We start from the raw sequence: 12625 nt of genomic DNA on the forward strand, positions 1-12625 counted from the left end.
TTTTTTGAAAAAACTTCCTTATATCCATTATGAACCTGGCTGTCTCTCTGTATAAAAAAAACCACACACACACAACAGGAGTTATAAGGTTAATGGGCATCCAGTCAGTTAGCTAGTTAGTACCTTGGGCACATGCACATATGACAAAATAACCAGCTTCTCTCAAACAGTACAGTGGTATCAACTATGGACAATTTTAAGTTTTAGATTTTAAATAGGCTGTATAAATTTCAATGGGAGCAACAGGACAATGAAATGTCGCTGATTTTACTACAGAGCAGGACGGATTGTAGGGTAGCAAACATAGTCGGAAAACACGTTTTCAACACTGCAGGTTACCTGGTGTAATGTTTTTCAGCTAAAAAGAAACATGGTCTGACTCCTACCTAACTATTGGAGAGTAACTGAAGGTTAAATACAGCTAACATATCCAGTTTTAAGCCAGGCACTCACACCTCCACTCTGCTGCTCTCAGCTAGCATCGCTCTGGCAGAAAGGGCACTAGAGCCAGAGTAGGGGAGAGGTGAGCTGGAACAAGCCTTTTTTTTTTTGTGTGTGTGTGTGTGTGTGTGTGTGGGGGGGGGGGGGGGGGGGGGGGGGGTGGTGTAATATACGTCTGTGGTTGGGGTGCTTTAGCACTATTATTTCACCTATGCTCAGCTGATTATGGCTTAGCTGTGTTTGGTCTTCCTACACCTCTATTTCACACACCCTCCTTAAGTCGGTGTTCACAGATTGTTCGGGGATATTCTGGCTGCATCGTGGTTTCCTGCTGGTTCTGGGGGAGCATCTGCTCTGCTGCCCTTTGGAGGTAGGTGTTGAGGTGTGTATTTTTGTCTTTGGGTTGTTAGTTGGTTAGCTGTGGTCCGGGTGGCTCGGCCTCTTCAACGTGGAGGGAGGATTCTGCCAGTTATCAGATGGAGCTTTGTGGCTCTGTTTTGGCTTTCAATAGCTCGTACTTTCATAATATGGAAGTATTTGGCTGGTGACACGAAGTACATGAAAGTTCGTCTTTTCAAAATTTCAGAGAAAGATGTTGCACATGTGTTATGTCTGTGGAGTCTCTTATCTTTAGAACTGGCCTCAAACACTATGTGAAATATTAAGATAAATGCTTAAGCACTGCTGAAGCCTTGAATAAACATTTTAAAGTTTACTTTCTTGTTCTGGAGACAGGTCAGGTGAGCATTAAGGAATTCCCTGGAAAAGGATCAGGATGTTGTTGGGCCAATAGAATCGCTGAGTCATGTTTGAATGAGTCTTTTTTTTTCTTATTTAAAGCTTATACAGTTTGCCCACACAGGCAGACTGAACTCCAGACTGACTCTGAGAAGGACGAACAGAAGGTAATTTTGCAATAGATTATGTTTTGTTATTAAGTATTTATCATTACTTCTTAGTTATCAGTTTTCAGTACAGCTCACTGCAAAAGTAACATATCTTAATGTGTTTATTAAAGGTTATCATATTTAATACCTCTATCATGAAGATGCTGACTGCGTTTCTGCATGTGTGTCTCATCATTGCTGTGACACAAAGTCATCGTGAGTATTTCAAAGAGAGAAGCAGTATAGTGCATTTTTTGCAGTTTTTTCTATATTGTAAGGTAGAGTGACTTTCTACATACATAATTAAAAAGCAACATGTGATTGGAGAATAGTGTATCTTACATGTAAAGTCTTTATGAACAGTTTAGCTTGGCAACACTAAAATGAACAATCTGACCTTTTCCTTGCATAAACATGAATGAGAAATATTGCACAATGATTTTTATATAATATATAAACCTTTATAAATATACATACAATCATTATATATTACTTATACTGTATAGAAGGACACACTCAATAGTTGAATTTGTTTAGCTTCTGTAATTAACCTGTATTTTGTTTATTTTTTTTTCTAATGTTTTTACTAAAATGGTGTGTCCAATGAAATGTGTAAAGCACTCAAGCGCCAAAGCAACAACACATAAAAACAAATCTGAGCTTCAAACTGTCTTTGCAGCTCTTTTTGAGGAAATTGGGTCAGGTGACTCAAGTAATGCAGGTGTTGGTTCGCCAGGAGCAACGGGAGACCCACCATTTGCAACAGGTTGGAGTATACATCACTTGTTTTTGTTAATTAGTTTTTCTCCAAAAGTAAGGCATAGAGAAAATCTACAATGCAGACTGAGTTTCTTGCAACAATATATATGTATATATATATGTATCTATATCTATATATATATATATATATATATATATATATATACATATATATATATATATATATATGTATACGGTGGTTAGCACTGTTGCCGCACAGCAAGAAGGTCCTGAGTTCAATTCCGACATCAGGCCGGGGTCTTTCTGTGTGGAGTTTGCATGTTCTCCCCGTGTTTGCGTGGGTTCCCTCCGGGTACTCCGGCTTCCTCCCACCGTCCAAAGACATGCAACTTGTGGGGATAGGTTAATTGGAAAATCCAAATTGCCACTAGGTGTGAATGTGCGAGTGAATGGTTGTTTGTCCCTGCGTGTTGGCCCTGCGACAGACTGGCGGCCTGTCCAGGGTGTACCCCGCCTCTCGCCCTATGACAGCTGGGATAGGCTCCAGCGCCCCCCGCGACCCTGAAAAGGATAAGCGGAAGCGAATGGATGGATGGATGGATATATGTATATATATATATATATATATATATATATATATATATATATATATATACATATATATATATATATATATATACATATATATCTATATATATATATTTATTGCTGTCGACATGCTACCCTTCTCTGTTGTAGAAAACCTCCCCCTTCTGGGGAACTGATATGCTTAATATGCTGCTGAGAACATATCCCAGAAGAAGGGTATAGTATAGCTTTTATTTTGGAAAGAGCCATTTCTCTGTAATAAACTCTCTTTTGCAAAGATGAGTGATTTCTCGATCAGATAAGTTTTTTATTATTATTATTATTATTTTGTTGTTTCAGCAACATTAAATTTAAAACTGTACTTTTGAGTTATTTTTATTTCTATTATTTTTAAATTTTTATTTACATTTTGCTAATCTCTTCACTATTGAAATTTATCTGGATTTTGCATTAGCCTTTAATGTTGTCATTAACAATGTGTTTCCAGTAAAGTATGGAAGGCACTCAATGACACCACAGCAACAATACACACAAAAAAAAAGTGGTTAAAACTGTATTTGTAGATGTTCCAGATGAAACAACAACTGTGATAGCTGACTCAACTACTCAAGAGAGAATCTATTATGACTCAGAGGAAGATCTAGGATTTCTGAGAGGTTGGTATATTTATTGAAGTGCATCTTTTTGTTTGCTTGTTTGCTTTTCTCCAAAAGTTGTAAAACAAAAGTAAGGCTGAGATATTATCTACATTGCAGACTCGGTTTCTTGCATTCTTCTATATTTATTATTTGTTTTAAGAATAATTGTACAATGACCTTAACTAAAATAAAGTATAGTATATATAACAATATCTCAGGTAATATAAATTATTTGTATTTCTTAATTTACACTCTGCTAATATCTCTTCAATTTTGTAATTTATCTGCATTTTGTAATCATTTTTAATGTTGTTATTAACACTGTGTCCAGTAAAGTATGGAAGGCACTCAATAGACCGAAGCATTGATACACAAAAAAAATGGTTAAAACTGTCTTTGTATGTGTTCCAGACAAACCAACTGTGATAGCTGACTCAACTAATGATGATGGATACTTTTATGACTCAGATGAAGAACTAGGACATCCGAGAGTTTGGAGAGGTCTACACTGCAGACTCAGTGTCTTGCATTCTTCTATATCTATTATTTGTTTTAAGAATTACTGTACAATGACTTCATATAATACAGTGGTCCCTCGTTATAACGCGGTTCACCTTTCACAGCCTCGATGTTTCGCTGATTGGCTGTAGACCATTGTCAATCAATCTCATCTGTGCCGTGTCTTCTGCACAGTACAGAATGCATTCAGCTTGTCAAATTTACATAAATCATCAATCGCTAGCAGTGTGACTCTGAAGTGCTGTACTCAATGTTTGTAAGTTTTCTCCCCAACAAACACAACAATGTCGCCAAAACATTTTGCACCGTCAAAGGCACCTGTGGTAGCACCCAAAAGGCAGAGGAAGATGCTAACCATCGCACAAAAAGTTGGACTTCTGGACATGATATAGGAAAGTAGAAGTTACAGTATTTTTCAGACCATGAGACTTAATAAGCAAAAAAAAAACCAAAAAAAAAAACAGTCAACAGATAAGTCTTCCTCCACTTCTGTACGATTGATTCATTAATGTTGAATTCTCTCACAGCTGCTCTATTCCCAGGTTCTGGACCAGAAAACTGGGTTTGATCTTTGATTTCATTCTAAAATACTGGACTGTGTAGTGAGGGGTTTTACAGCCTTAAAACATCTATAATAATTGTAATAATAATAATAATATTAATAATAATCTACTTCGCGGATTTCACTTATCGTGCGTTATTTTTAGAATGTAACTCCAGCAATAAACGAGGAACCACTGTATACAGTATACTGTACATAAAGACATACCAGGGAACAAGCATTATTTTTATTTCTTAGTTTACAGTCTGCTGATATCTTTTCACTTTTGTAAATTACTTCCATGTTGTAACCATTTTTAATGTTTTACTAACACTATGTGTCCAATAAAATATGGAAGGCACTCAATGACGCCACAGCAACAATACACACACAATAAAAAGAGGTTCAAACTGTCTTTGTAAATGTTCCGGAGGAAACAGGCAGGTCTGATGATTCATCTAATGGAGATGGAGAAAATTCTGACACATCGGAAGATGCACCAGATGCAGCAGGTCGGTATATTTATTGGAATGCATATTATTGTTTGTTTGCCTGTTTTTCTCCAAAAGTCTTAAAACAAAAGTACGGCTTGGATACTAACTACACTGCAGACTTGGTTTCTTGCGTTCTTCAATATTTATTTTTTGTTTTAAGAATTATTTCACGATGACTTTGTGTAATATACAGTATACTGTATATAAAGATATGCCAGGCAACATAAATTATATGTGTTTCTTAGCTTACGTTCTGCTGATATCTCTTCACCTTTGTAAATTACTTGCATGCTGTAATCATTTTCAGTGTTTTACTAACACTATGTGTCCAGTAAAATATGAAAGGCACTCAATGACACCACAGCAGCAATATTGTGGTGTGCTCAGACAAGGAGGAGACAAAGGTGTCTGTTTTGGTCCTGATAGTCAGCGTTAGCCTGGGAGCACTGCCATTTGTCAGAACACTCCTTTATACACACACCAGGCAACACCGCTACGGCTTAGCATTAGCACTCAACCACAAAAACCACAACAACAGCGCTCTCCAACCCCACCCAGAAACACACAGTCTCAGAGAGAGCGCATCACATTGTAACCATGGCAACCGTAACGCTGCTGCCTTAATCAACAGAACATGGCTGTCAAAAACCCCAAAATAGCCCTGACCCGCTACAATACGCACACAATAAAATGTTGTTCCAACTGTTTTTCTAAATGTTCCAGAGGAAACAGGCGGGTCTGATGATTCATCTAATGGAGGTGGAGAAAGTTCTGACACATCAGAAGATGCACCAGATGCAGCAGGTCGGTATATTTATTGGAATGCATATTATTGTTTGTTTGCCTGTTTTTCTCCAAAAGTTGTAAAACAAAAGTACGACTTGGATACTAACTACACTGCAGACTTGGTTTCTTGCGTTCTTCAATATTTATTTTTTGTTTTAAGAATTATTTCACGATGACTTTGTGTAATATACAGTATACTGTATATAAAGATATGCCAGGCAACATAAATTATATGTGTTTCTTAGCTTACGTTCTGCTGATATCTCTTCACCTTTGTAAATTACTTGCATGCTGTAATCATTTTCAGTGTTTTACTAACACTATGTGTCCAGTAAAATATGAAAGGCACTCAATGACACCACAGCAACAATATTGTGGTGTGCTCAGACAAGGAGGAGACAAAGGTGTCTGTTTTGGTCCTGATAGTCAGCGTTAGCCTGGGAGCACTGCCATTTGTCAGAACACTCCTTTATACACACACCAGGCAACACCGCTACGGCTTAGCATTAGCACTCAACCACAAAAACCACAACAACAGCGCTCTCCAACCCCACCCAGAAACACACAGTCTCAGAGAGAGCGCATCACATTGTAACCATGGCAACCGTAACGCTGCTGCCTTAATCAACAGAACATGGCTGTCAAAAACCCCAAAATAGCCCTGACCCGCTACAATACGCACACAATAAAATGTTGTTCCAACTGTTTTTCTAAATGTTCCAGAGGAAACAGGCCTTCTCTCTTGGGTCTGATGATTCATCTAATGGAGGTGGAGAAAGTTCTGACACATCAGAAGATGCACCAGATGCAGCAGGTCGGTATATTTATTGGAATGCATATTATTGTTTGTTTGCCTGTTTTTCTCCAAAAGTTGTAAAACAAAAGTACGGCTTGGATACTAACTACACTGCAGACTTGGTTTCTTGCGTTCTTCAATATTTATTTTTTGTTTTAAGAATTATTTCACGATGACTTTGTGTAATATACAGTATACTGTATATAAAGATATGCCAGGCAACATAAATTATATGTGTTTCTTAGCTTACGTTCTGCTGATATCTCTTCACCTTTGTGAATTTCTTGCGTGTTGTAACCATTTATAATGTTTTACTAACACTATGTGTCCAATAAAATATGGAAGGCACTCAATGACACCACAGCAACAATACGCACACAATAAAAAGTGGTTCGAATTGTCTTTGTAAATGTTCCAGAGGAAACAGGCGGGTCTGATGATTCATCTAATGGAGGTGGAGAAAGTTCTGACACATCAGAAGATGCCCCAGTTGCAGCAGGTTTGTATATTTATTGGAATGCATCTTATCTCAGCCTTACTTTTGTTTTACTATTCCAAAAACTGTAAAACAAAAGTAAGATATTATCTACACTGCGGACTCGGTTTCTTGCGTTGTTCTATACTTTTTATTAGTTTTAAGATTTCTTGTACAATGACTTTATGTAATATAGAGTGTACTGTATATAAAGATATGCCAAATGACATAAATTATCTGTACTTCTTAGTTTACATTCTGCTAATATCTCTTCACTTTTGTAATTTATCTGCATTGTGCAATCATTTTTAATGTTGTTATTACATTTCGGCTCATGCAGATGCAGATGATGCCTGAAACAAAGACACCACCATATCAAGACACATGAAGTTTTTTAATAGTATGTATCAACATTGCATTATATAATATTGCATTTATTGTTAAATAATATTCCGCTTTTCTTTGATTGACATTATCATTGCACAGAGTATTGTCTCTTTCCTATAATATTTACACTTTGAATTCAAGGTGATACATCATTGCATAAAAGAGCTTTTTATAAATAAAACACTTTATAGTCCCATAAACTTGTACAAAGCCATGAACTATGAGGTATGTTTAAAACTTCTATGTATTGGTTTTTTGAAAATGAATGTGAATGAACTAACCATTTTCACAGTTCTAGCTCATTTTGACTGATTTTCAGATTCTTGTGTTGCCACTCACCAAAATATTAATTGTGTGAACAAATAAAATAACTAAGTAATGTGTACAAACACAATGGGTGAAACAGTGTAAAAACATTATGGGAATAATGTCCCATAATGTTTTATATGTAGCCACAGAACACAGTGGTTGATGGCAGTTGGTGCTTTGATCCTTGGTTGTGCCAGTCTTAATGCAAAATATCCTTAATGGGTTTTTTTCTCGTCTGTTTTTTATTCAATGATACATCCATAACATCTACAGTATCTTGCCTAAGATGTAGAAAAAAAAGTGTTTGGGTGAACAATGCATGTGTATAAACTGCAAAATAAGAACCAGTCTTTTTACAAACATTGTATTTTGTCAGTTACTATTGAAAAAACTACACTAAGAGTTTCTGGCTAAACACTGTCATCCAATGTTGTAAATGTTTTTCATTATTATGCAAATTCTGATTACATAGAAGCTTTGAGTGACACAGATACAGAACCAGACTGACTTTTGTGGTTTTGTTGTGTTTTTGTTTTTTTGCAGAAGAAAAGAGGGACTGCTTGGATAACATTGACTGTAAAACTGGAAACCATATGCTCCTGCAACAACTCTCTAACTCATTCGTAAAAAGCACAATAGCTGATGTGTCTGTCTTCATTACTGTTTCTTCCTCTGTATTTCTGCATTATTGCTATGATGCAAGCAATCAAGCATCATGTGCAATAAATTGGAACTGGATATTCACTTTAAAAGTCAGTATGATAAAAAGAATACTTTCTGCACCTTTATATTATATATACTGAGCTGCACTTCATTTTCACATGCAAATTAAAACTATTAGCATTGAAATAAATGTGTTTGTTTTGTGATACATCTTTAGTTCTATTAAACTCATAGTCCAACAAAGACAACAAAGGCCCAAAGTAATACATTTGGGCAAAATGTTAGAATAATATCAATCTGTTAAGCATTATGTAACCTGGTTGTGTGTCTCTCTATCTATAAAGAGATGCTCTACACTGCTGGCCCCTAGTATAATGTCTACAATATCTGAATCTAGGGCTTGTACCAAAAGTCTTCCACTTCAGAATTATCACAGGTTAACTCAGAATAACACTCACTGATCTACTAGGTTTGGGAATGAGATTGGCAGTAGCAGAGTTATGTGGGCCTCCACCCCACATAACACACAGGACCATAGATTTATGAAACAAAAGTTATCTTTATGTAAATCTTTTGTTTGGTTCCATCTGGCTTTTTGTTACAGTAGGAATACCTTTAAGTAAAATAAATAAATAAAATATATCACAAAAATAATTGAGGCAACCAAAATGGATGTAAGACAATAAAGAAAATACAATATTTCAACAACCCCAAAGAAAAGGAAAACTAGTACTAGTGGCTAGGTACTGTCCCTTTAAAAAAGCCAATAGCCTTACTTCCCACTTTCTCCATGTAAAGATTGGCTACAGCAGGTGACACCTGGGAGCGTTTCTCCTGAGTGTTATGCGCCATCTAATGATATCTTTAAGTATTGCCCAAGAACATGTGAAGTCTAGTGGGATAACGCTGAATCAGCAATGAAAGACAAAAATAAACACAAAAAATATAACTGGATCCATTTTTTAAAATTGTTTAAAATAGAGATGGACCGATCCGATATTATGTATCGGTATCGGTCCGATACTGACCTAAATTACTGGATCGGATATCGGAGCGAAATAAAAAATGTAATCCAATCCATTAAATATAGAAAAAAGCACCTCACAAAACTGGCGACATGGCCATAACCGTAGCACGTCGGAGCAGTATGCATCACCTGATAGAGCGGCTGTGGCGTGCGAGACCTGTCAGCGGTCTGGTTGAGCATTTAAAGCCTCCCACCAGCACTTCATCTCCGAGAAAGTTATCCCAGAGAGAAGTAAAGCAAGTGTTTAAGTTCATCTCTGAATGTTTGTAAAGCATTCCAGCGTTAAGCTTAACAACCGATATATGGAGCGATTGCCTCTTCTCTCTCCCTCCCTCTCCTGCTGCTACTTCAATCGTGAAACTGATTAATGATCAGCTGATCGGCTTTTCTGTCCTTCTCTCTTGCTTGTTTTTTGGCCCACTTCGCGCCAGAAAGAAGAAACCAGCGGCTGAACAACAGCAGCACGTTTAAGCTTGATAATCTGTTGTTAGAATTTATTTAATATTACTTTGAACACCAGGATTTTTTTTTTTTTTACATAGCTGACGGCTGGTAACTGTGCAGGGGTGGATCTAGCAAAGTTTAGCCAGGGGGGCCGATAGGGCATGAACAGGGAAAAGGGGGCACAAAGACATACTTTTCTTTCTTATTCTCATTTAAAATGTCTAGCTTTTAATAAATAATTATCTGAATCTTACACCCAAAGTTTTAATCTGATGTAAAATGTATAGTAAAGTCCATTACTGTATATAGTAACTATTAAGTCTAATATACCCTAATAGTAGGTTTAAGTTTATTAGATTGATCAGTGTTGCTGAACTATGAAATATTTTGGGTGCAGTGTATTTTTTGCATACAGCTATAACAGAATAGCTTTAGTCTTTGTTTGTTTTCTTAAACTTGAGTTTGAACTTATACAAAATGCAGCAAGATATTTAAAAAAAACTGTTTTATTGATTTAAAAACACACTATAACGGATTCATATCGGTATCGGCCGATATCCGAATTTATGATATCGGTATCGGACATAAAAAAGTGGTATCGTGCCATCTCTAGTTTAAAAACAGGAACTTCATATCTTAATAACACATTTTAACCTTTTACACTCTCCCTTACTTTTTAAAAAATGCCAGCTGACACTTGTCCATGTTAAGGGATGTATATAGCTAATTACTGTGCCTGAGTGTAGCAGTTGTAAAAATATAGATGTGGATGTGTGAAGTATGGTCCCAATCAAAAGACTGTAGATTCATTGTCTTTTTCTGTCAGGTCGTCACACTGTCATGATGTTGTAAATTAGCTAATCCGTGTTTATTGAACTGCATTATTTTTTTTTTTTTTGATGTCATGAAGACTTCAACCCTAGATCAAAACCCTAATTCTATATTTTTTGTTTGTTTGTAATGTAAACACCTTATAATAGGTATCATTTAGAATGATAACTCCCCTCGCCATCTGATTACTAAAATTCTAGGGAACAACTGAAAAATGGATTTTGCATTTTCTTAGAGTATAGGGTCAGGACTAAGGGCATCACCAATGATGAATCAGACATCACAGAATTAAACAATAAAGATTCTTTGTGCACGGCAGGGCTGGTGTTCATCTCTCATACTCAAACATAATAATTGAAAATAATTGAATAAACATGAACATTATAAACTGTACTTTGCTTGTGCTGGAGAAAAATCAGGTGATCTTCCAGCAGTTCAATGAAACAGGATGACGGCGTTGAAAAAATCGCTGGGTCATTTTTCAAGCTAAATGTATATTTGCATTTATATTATATTTGTCTTTTTTGTGTTTTCTGAGTGTGTATGATCTCTTGTTTTTACCACTGTGAACAGGCCTATTTAGAATTGTATTGTATTGTTTAAATAGTTGAGATTCTGATTCTGATTTTTAAGACCAGCTGTCTCCAGACAGGAAGGCTGTATCTGTAGATTGAGACCGAGAAGGAAGAACATAAGGTAATGTTGCAAAAGTTTTCTTTCTTTTCATTAAAATGAATGCGCTCAGTATCTCACTGCAAATGGAACCCCCCTTTAGGTCATTATCAAGGTTAAATGTTAAGGCTCCATGATGAAGATGCTTACTGTGCCTCTGCTTGTGTGCACCATGATGGCTTTTGCTCAAATTTCATGTGACTATTTGAAGGCAGCAGTGTAGATGTTTTTTTTTTTTTTTAGATTTTACATACAAAAACATATGAATGGGGAATAGTGTATCTTAAATGTTTCAATCAGTCTCGTGTTTTTTTAAGTGTTAGGTGTTCATGAATATTTTATCTTTTAAAAATCAACAATAAAATTAAAGTTAATCAAAATTAAAAACGTGTCAGCTGTGTTTTCAGATTGACAGTGTACAGTCAAACAGTTATGAGGTGTATCATTGAAGTACATTATTTTGGTATTAAATGCATGTACAGTGATGTGATATGAGACAGACCAGATCAGAAGTACATATTTGTTGTTTTTATTAAGTGCATGTGCAATGGTGATATGTAGAATCCAGTCCTACACCTGGTTCAGGGCCTTAATTGCCTGGGAGAAGAAGCTCATCTCCATTCTCTCTGTGTTGGTCCTAAAAGAGTGGAAGTGCTTCACTGACTTCAACAGTGAGAAGAGTCCATTTCCAAGGTGGGAGCATGTTAGATTTGTATTGTTGATTGTCATTTATGCTTAGAAATATCTACTCATATATGCTTAGAGTTTTATAATCAATGTCATGTTGGTAGAGGTTTGATCCTTAATAGTCTGCAAAGACTTTGTGTGCGTTCCAGAGTGTTCTGGCATTCACAGCCACATCCTGGGAGCATGGGAGAGGTGGTACCTTCTCTTATTGTTTTGTGGTAGAATAAACGTATCTATGTCTGTTTTAGTCTAAGTGCCTTTTGTTTAGATGAACTGCTGGACTTCCAGACCAGCAGGTTTAGGGAAGTCATTTATGGGGTCACACTCTGACCCCCCCCCCCACACACACACACACACACACACATACTTACACAAGGCACAGGCAAGGTACTCTTTGTGTGTATGTAGACGTCATATGTTAATGAACCTATGTATATTCATGTAACCACGATAAAGAGCAGTGTTACGGGGGAGCGGACGAGAGCGACTGGGGTCAAGCGAAGGAACGGCGCTTGTCGTGGTTCTCTCCCTCATATATGAGTAAAACAAAGAACTTTGCCTACTTGGTGTTCAATGCTTTTGTTGTGTAGTTGAATTGTCTTGAACGTTCCAGTGAATAGGTTTAAGCTACAAACCTATCAGAGCGGTCTTTCATGATTTTCCTGGCTTTGGTACTGCACCACTTGGTGTAAATACACTGCAGGTCAGGAAGCTCTGAGC

At 36.6% G+C, this 12625-nt stretch overlaps 1 protein-coding gene across 1 annotated transcript; it reads left to right on the forward strand.

Moving 5' to 3' along the window:
- Nucleotides 1–747: 747 nt before the first annotated feature.
- On the forward strand, nucleotides 748–7285 carry LOC102078447 (dentin sialophosphoprotein-like). The gene is made up of 10 exons (XM_019354794.1): nucleotides 748–811; nucleotides 1282–1346; nucleotides 1460–1544; nucleotides 2008–2094; nucleotides 3200–3292; nucleotides 3686–3775; nucleotides 4775–4846; nucleotides 5552–5632; nucleotides 6829–6909; nucleotides 7226–7285. Exons 3-10 carry the CDS (start codon nucleotides 1484–1486, stop codon nucleotides 7240–7242), a joined length of 582 nt encoding a protein of 193 aa, XP_019210339.1. The 5' UTR covers nucleotides 748–811; nucleotides 1282–1346; nucleotides 1460–1483; the 3' UTR covers nucleotides 7243–7285.
- Nucleotides 7286–12625: the final 5340 nt, after the last annotated feature.

The sequence above is a fragment of the Oreochromis niloticus genome, linkage group LG3, assembly GCF_001858045.2.
Source record: "Oreochromis niloticus isolate F11D_XX linkage group LG3, O_niloticus_UMD_NMBU, whole genome shotgun sequence".
Taxonomy (NCBI): Eukaryota; Metazoa; Chordata; class Actinopteri; order Cichliformes; family Cichlidae; genus Oreochromis; species Oreochromis niloticus.